Below are 18,226 nucleotides of genomic sequence, written 5' to 3' on the forward strand. Positions count from 1 at the left end.
AGTCCCTCAGAAAGAATAGAACAGAATAAGCTTCCTACCTCTGAATGGTCAATAGGTGGAAGGGGATCAATGATTTTTTTGGACGGTGCAATTGGGTTCCCATCACTGTCATACTCGAGGTTATCCTCTTCCTCCTCTTGTACCACACCAGCAGTAGGGTTTTCAGCCATGTAGCGAAAATAAGCTTCCTGCAGCAAAACATATCAGTAAAATTGCATACAATAGGATGCAAAAATAGTACCACATTTGTTTAATGATGTACAAAGCTAGGTGGTGGTTTGCTTTCACACACAGCATTGAGAAACAGAATGTTCACTAGAACTGGTTCTTCTAACAAATACCAACAGTTATGCCCAGAGAAAGGACAGTAAGAAGACAAAAAGAAAACAACTACAATGTTCAGGTAGACCACAAATGCTTTTTTTTTAAAAAAAAAAAAAAAAACAACGAACACAAACTTTTCCTCTTACAGATCTGCTTAAGAAATCCTTCCATCAAGACTTGCAATGCTTTAACAATATAAAATTCTATTCTTATTTCCACACAAACACAATACAAACACTGCAGGTTTTTAAACACAGAACACAATGTTACTAAGCATATGCTGTTCTTTTTTTGTTAAACAAACTATGCCAAAGATAGTTTCTCCACTTCTAACTACACTCAAGAAATGAAAAGTCAACAGCAAATGGGAAAGAAACTATTTCAAGAGTCTTTCAACACAAGCCCAAGTTAGAAATCACTGTCACATGCTATCCTTACAGCTCACAAGGAAGTATGCATCTCACAGAATCCCATTTAGGTCTCACTGGCACATCACGACATTCTCATGCAGAAACACCAGTCTCAATTGATTTTTAAGCAAAGATTTAAGACAAGATTTTTAAAGCAAGGTTCAATTAAAAAGAAATGTGTATACCCATCTGTTTTTTTTCCATTCACATGGCCAATTATTGCTCAGTCATTTAGATATGCATGCAATATACTTTCTGAACAACTGTCTGCAAGCGTAAGTTAGCTGTGCTCAGACTTTAGCATGGCTACACTCCCCAAACTGGAAGCAAAGCCCTACAGGCCAGAGAACCTTTCCATGCTCTGCTTTACTACAAGTACCACGATAATTCTTAATTGTAATCTGGTAGAGAGACATTTTGAAATTAAGCCTTTCCTCTTTGCTTAATATTCCATTATGGCGATGCCTACAATCCTCAGTCAGACCTGGAGTTCCTCTGAAAACTAAGAGCAAAAAGCCAGATTCTTGCCCTTAGCAGACAAACTGCGGAGGCTATTTGCAGTGAAATTTCAACAGCCTCTCAGTGGTGTTCCATATTAGTTTCTTCAGTTAATCTCAAATTTAATGAGACCCTCAGATACTGAAAAACCTGTAGTACAGGAAGTTGAAATTCAAATTGACAAAAAAAACGTCTCAAACAGGGTAAAAAAAGAAAGAAATTGTCTCCTAATATTCTTTTCTTTTTTTCTTTTGGTGAAACACCTAGAAGGGTGGAGACAGCAGGGTAACCTCTAGAGCTTCCTGCTGAATTGTCCGGGTACTGTGCATGACACTGGAGTTTTATTTGTACCTAGTAGTTACGTATTTGGGGAGGGAAGATAAAAAACAAAAAAAGAAGATAGAAAGACTGCATAAGAACTCACTTGGTCATCTTCCTCTTCAATGTCATCTCGAATACCCCTGGAAAAACAAGCGGAGAAAAAAAAAACTTCCCTGCAAGTGTTCCACATACTCAGCTCCACACTTTGATTTGATTAGTGCTGATACTTTGTGGAAGATACAACGCTAACAACTCAGTAACATTCATAATCCCAACCCATGGATTTTTCTTATTTGGCGCCAACCATAACAGCGACCCTGCAAAGACTTCATTTTACTTCTATTAATGAGACTGAAAGATTAGGATTCCGTCTTCCCAGTAGAAGCCACATCAAAGATCATCCTGGTCTAAGCTCTCGATGCTACCAGATGTCCCATAAGTGAAGAGCAATATGAGCCAGGAAGTGCAAATCCAGTTCAGGACTTCCCCAGGCGGTCATTTGGATCCGGTGTTCTGTTTCAGGACCATGTATAATCTGATCAACCCCATGCAATGCAATGCAAGTTCTATCAATGTTTCTGACACTTATATCAAGAAGCACAATTATTTCCCTTGGTCAAAACAGACAGACAAGCTGCAAAAATGTAAATTGCTTGAACTCCCAATTCAGCAATCCCAATTGTCACCCACTACCTAATGTGTCAGCTTTACAGGGAACGTCTTAAAACCTAGTTCAAGTTTGGAAAAGCCTCCAGTATCTCCAGTACTACAGGTGCAGCAGCACTGTTTCATATTATCTACAGAACCATGAACATCAACAAAATACATCGGAATTTTCTTAGCACCATACAAGACACAGGTAGGAATGGGAATTACAAGAGAGAACTTACTTAGCATTCTTTTTTTCCTTGTCTTTATCTTCAAGTCGCTTCATGTCTCGAGCAGCTTGATCCTAGCAGGTCATAAAATTGTGGCACATTAGAAAACATAACAAGATGATAAAATGTGGAAAGGAAAAATTGTTCCTAACTAGACCATCATGCTGCAGCGATGATAATTTCTGGACTAAGCCTTTTCTTGCTCCATGCCCTATTAGCATCAAACAAATTCTAATTCCTTTGAAATCTATATATTGTAACTTTGTGGCAGTGTTGTTGAAGAAATATATTCTCTGCATTCTTCTTGCAAATGCTGTGATAGAATCCAGCTAACTACAGAATTGCAGCTAAGGAACTGCTCCTGATAAATCTAAAACATTTCCATTCAGGTTGTGAAAAAACACACAAAATGTTAGCTTAGTATTTAGAGACACACAAAGCTCTTTGTGGCATTGCCTTGGCAAACCCAAAACACTTAAATAGTTGAGCTACTGTAAAGTATATCCGCTACATCCCCATTTAATTCACATTTAAGTTCTAATTAACATACTGTCTTAAATAAAAATCAAAAGCTAAGTGACATTCCGAATGCAACTGCCCAAGCCATGAGGGGCATTTGCTGCTCCTGACCGGAGACGAGCACTGCCACAGAAGTTAACAAACATTTCACAAGCTGGGTCTTGCCTCCACTTCAGCCATGAATGCCTCCAGAGGATCATCGTCGCTGTCAGAGTCTGCCGATTTGGAATGAAACTGCTGGCGAGTAGGGGAATTCTCCGCTGGAATGTATGGCAAGTCGACATTGCTGTTATCTTCCTCTTCGTCCTCAAAGTACCTGAAAAGAAACAAACATTGGCCCAGTCAGGACGGAGCCTACAGCAGCACACCGTCCTTCACGGTTTTCGAGCTGAGTCAAGTTTCCCATGCAGAGATGGATAATAAAAGTCAGCGCGTATACAGGACCTGCTGCTAAAATGCTTCCCTTGTGAAAGGCACACAAATTTATCCTAACTGGCTCCAACTCTGAACAAAACACCTCATGCAAAGTCTTGGTCGTACCAGAGCATGAGATCTGAACGGTCTGAGGCTCAGCTGAGGGATGTTCTTAGGGAGAAGGAAAGCTAGAGGAGGAAGAGAGCTCTCCAAGAGCTCCTGTAGGATCTCACTGTCTTCTAAATGTATTTAAAGGTAAGGAAGCTTTGCTATTCTTGTTTTATAGGTGATGAGCTGAGACAGAGAAAGTGTAAATAAGTCCAGGGACACACCAAACATCTACCCCTGAGCAGGGCTGGGCATTCCTGCAGGCAATCAGCTCAGTATTTTTGATACTATGGCAGTAAAGCCACCAGGGTTTTGCTACGCCATCATGAAGTGTTAGGGTATTTTATTTAGGGTATTTATTAGGCTGTTCTAAATAACTGAACCTCACAAACATCACAGGTACTTCCCCTGACCTTGAAAAGTATAAAACACCACAATCTAGAACTAGAGAGACACAAGAAATAACTCTACTTACGCGTTCTCTTCATCAAAATTTGCTCGCTTTGACCCAATTTTGTAGAAAGAAGGCAGCTGTGGAGGTCCCGATTTCGCAAATGCAGCAGAAGAACCGGCTGTTCCAAAAGCACTATGAGACTGTTGAGAAAGCTTAGGCTCCTCTTTCTTTCCAGGCGTTATGGCAAATCCACCAAAACCAAAGCCTCTCTTTGTACCAGGTCCACCTTTATTCCAATTCATGATGCCCTCAATATACCTGTTAAAACCAGAACAGAGAAATTAATGCCCTTCCTGCTTTAGGCAGGTATAAACAATAGTGATCTTTCCTGAAAGCAGGTTCCTTTACTCATAATAAAGAGACTTGGGAAATGTAACCACAAAATTTTGATCTGTTTCCCAAAACGGATTTGCAAGAACGAGCGAATCCACAACTTGGAAAAAGAATAAATCAAAGACGTTGTCTTCGAAAATAGATCACATCCCTCAAACCCTACTGAAGCATATGTTGATGGTCTTGTCTGTTTTACATTTTACATTTTTACAACATAAGACAAACAAACCCGAAGTCAGAACCTGGCACAGCAGGAGGAACGAGAGATGAAAAGTCAGCTCAGTAAATATTTCTGCATGCCCATACAGTGTTTCCCATCCCCGAGTGTTTGATGGCTCTGTAAATACCACACTACAATCCAGACATTTCTAGAAAAACAGGCCCAAAGCTCACCGCTTTGTCGTGAGACAAGACACACTTCTGCCAAAAAGTTAGCTCCCTCTTCTCCTCAAGCAAGTGTCTCTAGCCATCGATACGTGTTCTCCATTCCAGCCTTCTAAGTTAGATGAAGGCCGAACTGATATACTAAGATTTACACTTTTAATTCCAAGTAATTTAATTATTTCATCTTCACGGTCAAGTCATACCTTTAAGGCTGCCAAAATGAACACGACCCCCACTGCTTCCAAGTGTTTTGTAATTTGACAGCCCAACGGCTACAAGACTTATCGAAGGAATCCCTGCATTCAGCGAGAGCCCTCCAACGAGATCAGAATTCACGGGCAAGGGGAACAACTTCGAAATAACCCCAGAGCAAGCGCTGCTGCCGCGCCCTGGGCAGGACGTTTACCAGCCTGGGTCTTGCTCAGTGAGGCTCAAGCCTAAAGCTCATGAGAAGGCTTTGGGGAAGCGTTTTTCGGTTCTCTGTGGCAGAGGCTGGCTGCGACACACTGCTCTTGCACAGGCACACGGTGCAGCTTTCACACCTGACACGGATACGAGGCCAAAACGTATAAGTAAATGGATCAAAGGGGGAACTTCGCAGCCCTGGTGCCGACAGCACAGCAGGCATCCCTCTGAGTGACAACGCCTGCATCTAAGGATCCATCCTCACACACTTAGCGGCCTCCCTTTCCCCCCACCGCTCCAGGACCAAAAAAGAAACGTTCCCTTGTTCCCTTTTGTGCCTAAACCCCCCCAAACCGCGTCAATTCGCCCAGGGAGCGGTGACGGGCCGCGGAGCGAGCCCCTACGGCCCCTGCGAGGCTCTGAGGCCGCTGGGAGGGGGGGAGGCAGCGGCGGGGCTCGGAGCCCCCTCACGGCTTCCCCGGGCTCGGGGCTCCCCTCACGGCGCTTCGGGACCCCCCTCACGGCGCTTCCCGCCCGCCGCGGGCCCTTTGTGAGGGCCGGGCCGGGCCGGGCGGAGGCCTCCCTCAGCGGCGCTGGGTGGTGGCCCCGCGGCTCCCTCAGCCCCTTCCTGTGAGGGGAGGCCGGGCAGGAGCCGCCCCCGCCCCCGCCCCCGCCGTCCCCGCGCCCCCCCACCCCCCGCTCACCGCCCGGCCCCGCGGCCGCCGCTCCCCCGGTTACCGGGCCGGGGGCGTGGAGACGGGACGCGACGTGCCGACGTGTGTGCGTGACGCGCTGACGTCAGCGCGCCCTGCCGGGCATGCGCGGTAGCGGAGGTGAAGCCGCCGAGGGGAGAAGGGAAGGGTTTGGGCAGAGAGGGGCCTACGGGGTCTGAGCTGGCAGCAGTAGGGCTGTGTAAGGAGGAGACGGGTTCCGGCTGCTTGCCCGGGCTCCGGCTGCTTGCCCGGGCTCGAGGCGGGGGCTGTCGGGCCCGCTGCCCCCTCACGAACGTGTGTGGGCAGCCCGCAGTGAGCATGCTCCCCTCGCGCTACGCAAAGTACGCAGGCTGCGCAAAACGCGTAGGCTCCGCAAAGCACTCAGGTTCCGCAAAGCGCGCAGGCTCTGCAGAGCGCTCGGGCTACGCAAAGTACGCAGGGTGCGCCGCTTGCGGCCGCGGCGGGCGCTGGGTGCGGGCCGGGCCGGGCCGAAGCGGTGGCGGCGCCGCGTGCCTCAGGTAACGCGGCCGGGCCGGGCCCTGCGGGCACCGCGCTGCCCCCCCACCCCCACCCCGGGCCGTTGGGGCCGGGTTTCGGCCCTTTCCTTGCCCCCGTTACCGGCAGCCCTCGGCCTTGCGGTGCCCCCCGGGACGGGTGGTCTCGGCTCTGAGGGCTGCGGGGCCGGGAGCTGCGGCCTCCTTGGGGGGCTGAGGTGAGGGCCCGGGGGGACTGAGGTGAGGGTCTGGGGGGCTGAGGTGAGGGGCCGGGGGGCGAGGTGAGGGGCCGGGGGGCTGAGAGGCAGGGGATAAGGGTGAGAGGGGGGCGTGGGGTGGCAGAGGGTGGCCCACAGCCAGTTTTAGCCTGGCTCACCTTGACTCGTGTCCCTGCCAGCAGCCCCCGGGCGCTGTCAGGGGTCTGTTGGTTTCCACTCGTTTCATTTTGCATAAGACTGTGTGGAGCGTGTAGGGTTTTTTGGAACTGGGCGTGCTCATGGTCTCAAAATTCATCCTGTGAAAGCCTTGTGGGTTTGTAGAGCAGGTGGTTCTGTTGTCCAGGTGTTCTATGCAAATTCTGTGGCGTGTAAACAGTGTTCTGTTTTCATGTTTGAATTCACCTAAAGCTGTGATATAAGCAAGCAGTGTGCTAAAATCCTGGGGTCTGTCTTGCTGTACTTCCCGTCTGGATTAATGTTCTTGTGACTGATCTGTGCGGGTTTTTGCTAGAACGAAAAGTCTTGAACATCAGCGTTTATTTTAGCTGTCCTTGTCACTCACAGCAGAGTTCCCTGCATGCATTACTCAGAGGAGTGCTGGTCGAATTTAGAAACAAATTGCTTCTATTTCAAGTTCTTCAGAGAACAGTCTCATTAACATTGAAGTTCCCACTCAGATCGGGGTGTGAGAGGGAGTAAAGGGAGTACTGCCAAATCTTTTGCAGCTGATCATCCCCAGACATTTGTGAAATGCACAAAATGCATTTTACATTGTTACTGCTGTCTGAGACCCTAGTTTGGACCTCAGAAATCTGCAGTTGTCAGTGCTGTACAGTCTGAATGACAGACCGTGACTGCGTCAAGATTAAGCAAAAAGTCATAAGAAGTTGAGAGGGGAAAAAAAAAAAATAAAGGTGAGCTATCAGATCATCTCTGCAGGTTCCTGGCAGATCTGGGGAGAGAACTCCAGGCTCGTGAGCCAGTTTACTCTGTTATTTTGGGGACCAGCGCAATATCCATCCTCTTTATGCTTTCTTTTTTTGTGGACCTTATAACAAAAGGTCTCCATCTCTGAACAGAAATAGTGGAGGGATGCTGTAGGACCCGATTCTGAGAACTGATCTAGAAAGATCAAAGCTGATCAGTTTTAAATAAGCGGAGGCTGTCGGAGCATTGCTGTTTAAAGTAAATGAATTAAGCACATTTTAAGTTTTACTGCTTTTGTAACGCATTCCTGGATCTGACTGTGTCTAATTGCTAATTAATGAGAACTGTAGGCACCATGCGTGTTGAAATGAGTTGGCAACTCTGAGAGTTGCTACTGAAGAGTCAGTTTTATAGCAGGACATTGCTGTTTCTAGAAATTGGTCACCTGAACAGCCTGGCCAGATGTGAACTTGCTGCTGCCTCAGCTGCTCCTGCTACAAGCAGAAAATCGAGTACCTCGCCAGTCAAGTTGTTTTTATTTCTTGTTAGAGTGTTCACTTTATACAGCAGATGGCAAGATGAGGCAGAGCTTTATTTCTCTCGTGCTGACCTGACCCCAATAGCGTTTTGAAATTGTTCATGGAAGTTGGGCATAATTGGAGGTGTGATGGAACTTTGTATCTCCTAACGTAAGGATTTGTTGCAATGTTTTGGATTTTCTTGCAGTGAAAATGAAGAATTTATATATTTTCGTTGCTGTCCTGTTCATCCCATGGAGTTTGTCTTTGGCAAAGTACGATGAATTTGAGGACGGAGATGACATTATGGAATATGATGATAATGACTTTGCTGAATTTGAAGATGTTAATGAAGATGCAGTCACAGAGTCTCCTCAGAGGATCATCACGACAGAAGATGATGAAGAAGAAGCCACTGTAGAGCTTGAAGGTCAGGATGAGAATCAGGAGGACTTTGATGACACAGATACACAGGTAGTGCCTCACCTCCTTCCCCTGTGTGTTTCCTAATGGTGTCTCTGAACCTTACCTTCTCACCCTATCTTTTTGGATTTTGATTACCCAGCTTTGGATTTTCGTAATGCTTGTGATTTTGTCCTTTAGGAAGGTGATACTGAGAGTGAACCATATGATGATGAGGAGTTTGAAGGCTATGAAGAGAAACCAGATGCGTCTCCTAGCAAAAATAAAGACCCCATAACAATAGTTAACGTAGGTATAAATTTTGATCCTTTTTAATTTGGAACTTCATCACTTGTTTATGGCAGTATGCCCGTAATGTCTGTGTTGTACAAAGAGAGAATCTGTCCTAAAAAATTTGCTATTTGAATTAACAAGATACAAGAGAAGAAATAGGGAGAAGTTTGGAGACAAGAAATACCTAAAATAATACAACAGGATAGCAGCAGAATAGGATCCGTCAGCTCTCAATTCCATGCTCTTGGAATTCTTCATGCATTGGTTTATGTTACTTCAGATAGCAACTCCTGAAGTAAAACTTCCAGGGCGGGTATGTTGTTGGTCTGTTGATGTCTCTTTTAAGATGCTAGAACTGCTGTCCTTGGATCTGTGCTGGATTCAAGCTGAGAACTGCAATTGGAATATAGACCAGTAAATTCTTCATTAAAACACATGCTTTGATGCATGGGTTTGGGCAAACACTTTATGACTTAGGTTCTGTTACCTATATGAAAAAGGTGGAGATACGGATGAGCTATAGGGATAAACTCCATTTAATCCAGAGAAAAACCATGCATCCCAGAAATGTCTGGGTGCTCTCTTAACACAACAAGGAAGTTACAGTGATGATAGGCTTGCAGTAAACATAGTGTACTTTTAGCTTGTCTCTGGCTAAAGGTTCAGGTTGGCTGGGGTTTTAAGCAACCTAATCTAGTGGAAGATATCCCTGCCCGTGGCAGCGGGGTTGGAACCTAGATCATCTTTAAAAATCCCTTCTAATCCAAACCACTCTGAGATTCCAGAAGTTGACTTCTCAGATGGTTTTTGAAACTAATGTCTCTGTCCACACTGCTTCACCTTCTTGTTGACTCCCAGAAGGATCTTTTATAGAATGATCAGGTGCTTAAGGCCTACACTTTTATTATCTGTAAGATCTCTTTTCAAAGACGGTGGCTGACCTTCGCAGTGAAAATGAAGGTTTGGATTGCTTTATGACTGTAGGGTGACGTGGTCATAAGCAGAACTGCTGATTAGTCTCTGAAATTAAAAGATCAGGCAGGCTTCCGTGCTCCCCCCCACAGTCCATGGCTCTTGGTGCCATCCTGAAAATGTTCCTGGACATTTAGATTTCAACAGAAGTTAAATGACGATCAGATAATGCTGTGATGGGCAGGGCATCGAGCCCAGATAACCATTGGGTTGAAATGCTGGGCAGTTGACTACTCTGAAGGATAAATGTTAGCACAGGCTCACTTGGAAAAGATTTATTTTTTTTTTGGTGTGTGGTAGCCAGGTACTTTGGGAATGCTGGTATCAGTTGTTCCCTGTAGGACTTCTGTGTCCCAGGAGAGCTAAATGCGTTATGTGCAGGCTTACTTGTGTCTTGTTGCCATTGTGGAGCTTGCTGCTGTATTTGGGAGGAAACCTCTTCAGTACTCTGCATTTTTTCAAATTGTTTGTGCATGCCTAATCCACTTAGTAAGGAAAAAAAAAAAGATTTCCATTTACTTTCCATAGGTCCCTGCTCACCTTCAAAACAGCTGGGAGAGTTATTACATGGAGATCCTGATGGTAACAGGTCTTCTTGCTTACATCATGAATTACATCATTGGGAAGAACAAAAACAACCGTCTGGCTCACGCGTGGTTCAATACCCACAGGGAGCTGCTAGAAAGCAACTTTGCTCTTGTTGGTAAGTCCTATAATGATTAGGATGCGTTTTTGGTTTATTTGAATAGAGATTGTTTTAGACCTGCTTGTAAGCTCCAGAGAAGGAAAACCTTTTCTATGCATATGTGTGATAGCACTGAGGGCAGCTCTGGAGGTAGATAAATAGTATGCTAGTCTTTAAGTGTTGAAATTAGATTATGGCGTGCTATAAATTATTCAGAAACATCAAGGTGAGTCTGAAGGAATCCAGGGACAACAGATTTATAAACGTACTGATGCTGCTCTAGCGTATAAATTTGTGCTTTTTAGACTGCAGTTCTTTTTCATTGTCGTTTTCTCCAGGGGACGATGGTACCAATAAAGAAGCCACAAGCACTGGGAAACTAAATCAAGAAAATGAGCACATATATAACTTGTGGTGCTCTGGAAGGGTGTGCTGTGAAGGAATGCTTATCCAGCTAAAGGTAAGGATAAGCGACTTTGTAACACTGCTTACCTGCTGCCCACGTTCGGGAAGTCCTGCACCTGGGATGGACAGTCTCACGTGTTAGTTCAGCTCATAACTTGAGGGAGCAAGGCCATGAACAACTCGATCAAACCCAGAAAGGCAACCTGCTTTTGAGCAGTATAGGTGACTTCTAAGGGGCCCTTCAAAGTTAAATTATTCAATGAAAAACGTCTTACATCTGCCCTGTTCTTCCTTAAGTTGCACGGCTATCTGCCAGTGAAGCCCCTCATTCTAGGTATATTTATTAATGTTCTGTGTTTACAATCTTGTGTTTTTAGTTTCTCAAGAGACAAGACCTACTGAATGTTCTTGCGCGCATGATGAGGCCAGCTTGTGACCAAGTGGTATGTACTCGACCCTTTAGATCAGCTGTGAGAAGTTGTTGCATTGCTTTTGTGCTTCTCTGCTGCTTTTGGCTGTATTTATAACCCACACTTGAAGTGCTGGTTATCTTTTTATGGTGTTCAGTATCTGTTGAAATAATCTGCAAGAATCATTCATATTTTTTTTCTGTGTGTGAAATGCAAACTGATGACTAGGAAATGTTTTATCTCTAGGGGTTTTATTATTTGGGTGGTTTTGTGAACAGTTCATTGTGCTTCAAGACCTCATCTTGATTAAAACATATTTTTACAATCTAAAATACTATAATTGTTCTTTTATCTATACAGTCAGACTGAACAGAGCTGCTTAATGCACATGCTGGCCTGCATGTTCTTTCTTGTAACGTCACTATTTGCCTAGCCCCTTGCTCTTAGAGATGAGGGGAATCTCTGATCACATAAATGTTAAGAGAGGTTATGTTTTGGAAGAACGGTGGCTTAGAAAAAGTATTCACGATACACAATGTGTCTATAATTGTATTTATAATATTCATTAAAATACTTAATTTAGATGTGGGCAGATAATCTTATCAATGGATATCTGTGCAGCAAAGGCTTACAGCCCTTCTATTGAGGAGTCGCTGTCATTGCACGGTAGCATTATACCAGAATGCTGAATTGAGTGCTCCAGGAAAGGCGTTTTTTAATTTTAAGACACACTGAGAAGCTTTAATTTAACAACCTTTATCTCAGCTGTGTACAGCCTTGCTTAGGCTTTGTTCTTTGAGGTTATGAAGGATGAATCAAAATGTCAGATAAGCACTGAGGCAGCAGAAACTCTTCTTCGTAGAAGACACAGGTCTCCATTTGGCTGGTAGTCTGAAGATGGAGTGCATCGTGGAAATCTGATCAATGCTAATAACTTTCTGTCCCGCAGCAAATAAAAGTAACAATGAACGATGAAGATATGGACACCTATGTGTTTGCTGTTGGAACGAGAAAAGCATTGGTGCGACTTCAGAAAGAGATGCAGGACCTGGTATGTGTGCTCACAAGGGAATAGTAACAAGATAAAACCAGTGGGATGTAAGAACCTCTAATCAATAGGTCATTTATTTTCTTGGGAACAGCTGAACACTTGTGACTGACCTGTTGGAATTACTGTGGGGGGAAAAAGATATTTTCATCTAATAGATGGACATTTAATGCCATCAGCCGTCCAAAGTACTATCCAGCTGTTGTCAGAACTGCAGAAGAGGCAACTGAAAGCAGCTCACCGCCTTTTTTTGATGTATAGTTAGCTTAGGAGGAGGTTGAAGTACATTTGGGATACACGCGAGTCTCATTTTCTCCTAATCTAATTTGCGCAAATGACTTTGTAAAGGATTGAAAAATGAAGTTAAGTGATGTGCGATGTGGAAAAATTTGAGTCATGTTTTTACCTAGTGTGAAATAAAGAAAACTTCCCATACATTCAAGCCCTGAAGTTTGCAAAGAATCCAGCAAGCAGTGGTTTGCAAATCTTTTCTCTCATAACATCTCGAACAGCGCTCAAACGCGGTTGGCAGGATGCCAGTTGGTCTTGTTGTTTTAGCAAACAAAATAAGCAGAATACATTAACCTTTATCAGGTGTGCCGGCATGGATGTATTATACTTTTTTCTTTAAAGTACTCGCTATTGAAGGGAAATGCTAACTTAAAGGCTACAGGCATTGTATTACATGCTTTACTTTATGCTTGAACTGTCCCCAGCCAGACTGAGTTAATGCATTTTTATTGTTTCTTATCTGGTACTTTTAGGGGTGCCATTGTACTGAAAGTTTAGTTGCTAAGCTATTTGCATGCTTATGCTATTTTTAATTTTTTTTCCTCTTCCTCTCTTTGCAACAGAGTGAGTTCTGCAGCGATAAACCTAAGTCTGGTGCAAAATACGGGCTTCCAGATTCGCTGGCTATCTTGTCGGAGATGGGGGAGGTCACAGAGGGAATGATGGACGCAAAGGTGATCTTGAGTGACTTAGTACAAATACTCCTCGGTGTCCCTGGTACTTGCAGCCTGTGCAAAAGTTCTAATCTTTGTCTCCTGTAAAAATCACAAGAGAGCTGAATGGCCCTAGTGAGATCTGAGAGAATCAAGAGGAATGTAAGGGCTAGAAGAAGGGAGTAATTGCAACTTTTTATTCCTTTTATGTGGTAACCGTTAGTCTAACATATGATCTGAGGACTTAGAACTGCTTTTCAAAGCCTCAAAGTTAGCTCCAGCACCTGGCTTGAAGGAGGGTGTTGGTCTCTCTGCAGGTCCTCAATGTTGATGTTTGTTATCAAATGAAATGGCAAATCCCAAATGAGAGCAACTCAAGAGTTAATAGATGTGTTAATTCCATGCATTGAGGCCCCTTCTAGCAAAAGCTAAAAAATCCAGCGGTTTAAATTGCGGTGTTACTGCGGCAAACTGAGCACAAAAATTTTCTGAGTGACGTATGGCCACGCTGGCAAACCAATCCAGAGTGCGTAGGCTGATGTCGCTGTTGGTGACAGGAGAAACTAACCCCCGTTTCTCTTTTAGATGATACATTTCCTCACGCACTATGCTGACAAGATTGAGTCCGTCCAATTCTCGGACCAGTTCTCCGGTCCAAAACTTATGCAAGAGTACGTACGTATAAAGCTAGATCTCTCCTTGCAGTAGCTGCTGTAACAGTAAGCAAAGTAGAGGCTGACAAACCTGTTTGCAGTGTGGAGCTGGCTGGAATGCACATAAAGAGAAATTGGGAGCAAAGGTGAAACAGCTGAATAAATACGCTCCCAATGCTTACAAATGCTGCATCAGTGTAGATGATCAAGGTGCTGCATTGCCTTAATGTTTATTTTTGAGTGCTGGTTACTCTCCAGTTTGGGCAACTCCAAATCTCAGATAACACCTGGCTGTTACAGTGTACACAGCTCATGGGAAACAACTGAGTAATCCCACTGAAAGGATACAGCACGTTAGAGTTCAAGAGCCAAGAAATAATGCTCCAGGAGTGGTTGAAAAAGCACGTTAGCGCGTTCCAATAGCATCTGAAATAAGAACTAGGTTTGAGCAAAGTCTGAAGTGTTTAAAAAAAAGTGCTTTTAGCTGCTGCCTCAGAATTGCCAAGCAGTGGGTGCTTTATCTTATCATCTGAGTTACTATGTAGGCTTTTGCAAGGGTGTATTATGCTTGCAGGCATATAAAAAAATGATCCGTATCAAAACTTGAAACTGCCCTTCAAAAGGATCGTGCTTTCTTTTAATTATAAGACAGCAGCATGTGTGCCTTGTACTGAAATTGCTAGGCTTTGGAGGCTCTGTGGAATGTAGGTCTGACTTTGTTGAATGAGCCTGTGGTTTTTTGGGCAGTCAAGTCTTGAATTCTTAAAAAAATTTTTTCTTTCTTACTAATACTTATATAAGCTTTATGTCTCTAGTAGTAGTATAAACTTTAGGGTATATGTAAAACTGAATGCCTTTAAAAATACACAAGCTTTTCTAGGGGTCAGATGACTTCTGACAATCAGCTTGGATGATGTTATTTGTATGGTTTTACATTATTGTCTTCTCACTGCATATTTTTTGTGTGGAACAGTTCAGGAACCTGAATAGTTTGAAACTTAAATCTTGTTTATTTTGTTCTTGTGAGTAGTTGCAACTGTCTCTTGGTTCTTGATGAGATTCCCCCTAACGACGCTTAGTATTTTATATGCCTGTGTTTTTCTTCACCGATTCCAGCCCCTTTTTTCTTTCTTACCAGGGAGGGTCAGCTTACAAAACTGCCCGAAACTAAAAAGACACTTTTGTTTACATTTAACGGTAAGAGAACTGGCGTATGTGTGTAAATGTATCTGGGGGGGTGTTGTTTTACCTGTGCAAGGTATGCTCAAGTTATGTCGCCTATGGAAGACAATATTATGACGAATGACTGGTGCATGTAAACAGGATCGCTGACTGATGAACCTGTAAACAGAAGGCAGTAATAACAAGGAGGACTCGGCAGCATATTGTGATGATAAAAGGAAACTGAACCTTGCTATTGTGGGTCTTAGTTCACAATCATATCTCTGCTGGTGGTTGTATTAGGTCTGCATTGAAAGGTGACTTGTTTTAAGCCACACTGCTTGTGGTGTGAGCTTGCACAGAGTTCCTTGGTTATCCCTGTTTTGGAAGAAAAGCAGTCTATTCCAGAAAAAGACCACAGTTCTCTTAAGAATTCACAGCCATAGCTCCAAGTAAAGTTAATGGCAGAGCCAGAACTCGGTTTACTTTTTTTTTCATTCTGTACTAACAAAAAGAAGGATCATGTGAAGGAAATGTCACTGTGAAGAATCTATGTGCAATCTCCAAAGCAAAATGCCTCTGTTAGTAAAGTTGTTTCCAAAGAGGATGATAGGAATATCTGATGATTATGTGAGCAATAAGGAAGGAGCATTACAGCTAATAGGAAAATCGTGCCGACCTCCCTGAATTAATAAGGAACTCTCTGTTTCAGTGCCTGGTTCAGGCAATACTTCCCCAAAGGATATGGAGTCTTTGCTGCCTCTGATGAGCATGGTTATCTACTCTATAGACAAAGCAAAGAAGTTCCGTCTGAACAGAGAAGTAAGTAGTATATGTTTTGTGCCTTCTGATTATTATTTGAAATTGCAAATGTTAACCTTTGATCCTTAATCTTAACGCTGGGAGCCTTTGGTTTCCAGTATAACTACTATACAGGTACTCTATCCTGCTCATAGGGAATCTGTATTAACTGCCTTTGCTTTTATCTAAAAAGGGCAAACAAAAAGCTGATAAGAACAGGGCTCGCGTGGAAGAGAACTTCCTTAAGCTGACTCACGTGCAAAGACAGGAGGCTGCCCAGTCCCGTCGAGAGGAGAAAAAACGGGCAGAGAAGGAGCGAATCATGAACGAGGAGGATCCAGAAAAACAGCGACGGCTGGAGGTGAGATGGATTTTCTGCTTGTTCCAAGCTACAGGCGAATTTCTGCTACATATCTCCAGGGCTGCTTGTAGGCATACAACCAGCAGCAGCCAGCTTTGATTTCTTATTTTGCCAGAAGGCAGCACACGCTTCCCATGTATGCTCTCTTGCTTTCCCAAACATGTGAGGGCTCTCAGTGGGGAGCCAGCTCATGTGGTTAGGGATGCGAACCCAAGTATAGTACTGGGGGTTGCCGCCTTTGTTCTCTTCTGAAATGATCAGCTTGTTCTTTGAAGGGATCGCTGATGTTCATTTAGCTCTCTGTATCCTTTCCTACAGGAAGCTGCTTTGCGGCGTGAGCAGAAGAAACTTGAGAAGAAGCAGATGAAGATGAAGCAAATCAAAGTGAAAGCTATGTGACTCCATTGTGAGACGCCTGTCTCAGCGCCACCTGCAGAATTTTAATTCACAGGGTACAAAGACGTACTTAACTCCATAATCCTACACTTTTTTGAACACTACTAGCCATTAAGGGAAATGCTCCTTGCATCGGTGTTACTTATTTAAGTATTACAGCAACATTGCAGGTGTATGTAGAGAGCTTTGTCTCAGCAGTTTTATTCCAGGTGGTATAAATTTTTGCTACTTGTCTGTTTAAAAAAATTTGCAATATTCTTGAATGCTCATTGTCATTTGTTCTTCAAAAACATATGATTGTAAACCTGTCCACGTATGCTGGTAACATATTAATGCTTTGATTTTAAACTTTGGTTTTAGTTTTTGGGAGGGAAGGGGGAAATCCTTAATTTAAGGGGAGGAAAACTGCACAATAAGCATTTACCATGCATTTATGTGCATCAGGCTTTTAAAGGCACAAAACTTAGCCTTCCATACACAGTATGGATACTTCAGGGATTTAAGTCCAGTAGAACAGAAGTGTTTTTTTAACAGACAAGGGTCTGAAACAGTATTAGGTCACCTGTAGGCATGATTGGCATACGTGTAAAACATGTAGATGGGTTAGATACCAGGGAACGGAATCCATGAGCATTACTTCTTACCTGTGGTTTTGAGTGCTGCGAGCTTAGTGAGATGTGAAGTCTGTGATGTCAGCGTGGTGTTTCTTCAGGAGTTGAGTGCATGGTGAGTTAGCAGCTTCAGCTAGTTTTTCCTTGAATATTTTAACTGTACAAATTTGCCTCAGAAACATTTTTCCTAGTCTTAGCAGCTGCTGCCTAATTCACTCCAGCAAGAAGCTAGATTCAGTGAAGTATCTGCTATTGCCAATTTCCCCAAGCTAGTAAAATTTTCAGAGGCTGTGTATCCTCTTCACCTGATAAGTGGTCACTTCAGGTTTTTGAGTATAAATGGGGGGAAGGAAGTGAGCGTCCTTGTGCAAGCACTTGGCTAACTGAGAGCTCTGCATTTTATAAATGCTTCCTGTCTCGAAAGCATTATATTGTTGCTGTAACAGACTTTTTACAGTTTTGTGGGGAAACAATGTCTTGCATTTTCTCGTTCAATAATATGTGCAAATTTTGTTCCGAGGCAATAAGAGTGAGCTGCTGTTGAAACAGCAATTGCTTAAAATTCTTGTTCCAGCATGGGATACTTCAAGCTGATTTAAATGCAGAAGTCTGTAACCTGATACATGCAAATACATTAATTTTATAATGGTTGGTAAAATTAATTTAAAACCAAAACTAATGTAGATTATGTGAAATTTTAGCACTATTTAGCTTCAAAGATTAACGTGGTTTTGTTTCATGAAGTTCTCGCAAAGGAAATAGTAATTTGTGCTCTTTTTGAGTAAGTCGACAGTGTTCCTGAAGTCCTATGGCAGCTAATTTTGTAATATGAACATTCAAATGAACTACCTAATGAAGAGTAAAATATAATTGAAACACTCTGCCTGCCTAGTTTACTGGACTCTGTGTTCCTTTCAGCTACTCCCCCTGGCTACTTTAACGTTCCTCTCAGCTATTAGCATCTCAACACTTTATTTGTCCTATTTAGGGTATAAAAGTGTATTTTATGTGGGGGACGCGGCTGCTGTAGCCAGAGGAGGGCCGTTCTGGTGGGAAGTGCCGGGGTTGGAGGACGGCACCCTGACGGAAGCCAAGATGGCGCCTGCCGCTCCCCCCACCTCAGGTGCGCGGGGCTGCGAGCCGCCATTAGGCGTGGCGGTAGCGG

The 18,226-nt window shown here is 43.7% G+C and overlaps 2 protein-coding genes across 8 annotated transcripts in view; one reads left to right on the plus strand and one right to left on the minus strand.

Annotated features, from left to right (window-relative positions):
* DDX42 (DEAD-box helicase 42) overlaps positions 1 to 5,908 on the minus strand; it is a 16,799-nt gene extending 10,891 nt beyond the window's left edge. Inside the window, exons 1-6 of one of the 5 annotated variants that reach the window (XM_083809029.1) lie at positions 5,787 to 5,908; positions 3,948 to 4,184; positions 3,116 to 3,266; positions 2,444 to 2,505; positions 1,657 to 1,693; positions 39 to 188 (exon numbers count right to left, since the gene is read on the minus strand). In XM_083809029.1, coding sequence (XP_083665155.1) covers positions 39 to 188; positions 1,657 to 1,693; positions 2,444 to 2,505; positions 3,116 to 3,266; positions 3,948 to 4,168 — 621 coding nt within the window. In that variant the 5' untranslated portion in view covers positions 4,169 to 4,184; positions 5,787 to 5,908. Of the gene's footprint in view, positions 1 to 38; positions 189 to 1,656; positions 2,067 to 2,443; positions 2,506 to 3,115; positions 3,267 to 3,947; positions 4,185 to 4,846; positions 5,668 to 5,752 lie in introns of those variants that run through there. The other 4 variants (XM_083809028.1, XM_083809031.1, XM_083809030.1 and 1 more) reach the window with 4 other exon arrangements.
* Positions 5,851 to 17,952, plus strand: CCDC47 (coiled-coil domain containing 47). 3 transcript variants are annotated; one of them, XM_083809033.1, is made up of 13 exons: positions 5,851 to 5,881; positions 8,127 to 8,392; positions 8,522 to 8,629; positions 10,115 to 10,289; positions 10,610 to 10,731; positions 11,054 to 11,119; positions 12,036 to 12,137; positions 12,989 to 13,099; positions 13,664 to 13,749; positions 14,870 to 14,928; positions 15,605 to 15,714; positions 15,887 to 16,054; positions 16,373 to 17,952. In XM_083809033.1, exons 1-13 carry the CDS (start codon positions 5,866 to 5,868, stop codon positions 16,451 to 16,453), a joined length of 1,470 nt encoding a protein of 489 aa, XP_083665159.1. In that variant the 5' UTR covers positions 5,851 to 5,865; the 3' UTR covers positions 16,454 to 17,952. The 3 variants fall into 3 exon arrangements, with proteins under 3 accessions (XP_083665159.1, XP_083665160.1, XP_083665161.1); XM_083809034.1 differs by lacking the exon at positions 5,851 to 5,881 and adding an exon at positions 6,136 to 6,279; XM_083809035.1 differs by lacking the exon at positions 5,851 to 5,881 and adding an exon at positions 6,331 to 6,473.
* The last annotated feature ends 274 nt before the right edge of the window (positions 17,953 to 18,226 follow it).

The sequence above is a fragment of the Anser anser genome (assembly GCF_964211835.1).
Source record: "Anser anser genome assembly, chromosome: 23".
NCBI classification, from domain to species: domain Eukaryota; kingdom Metazoa; phylum Chordata; class Aves; order Anseriformes; family Anatidae; genus Anser; species Anser anser.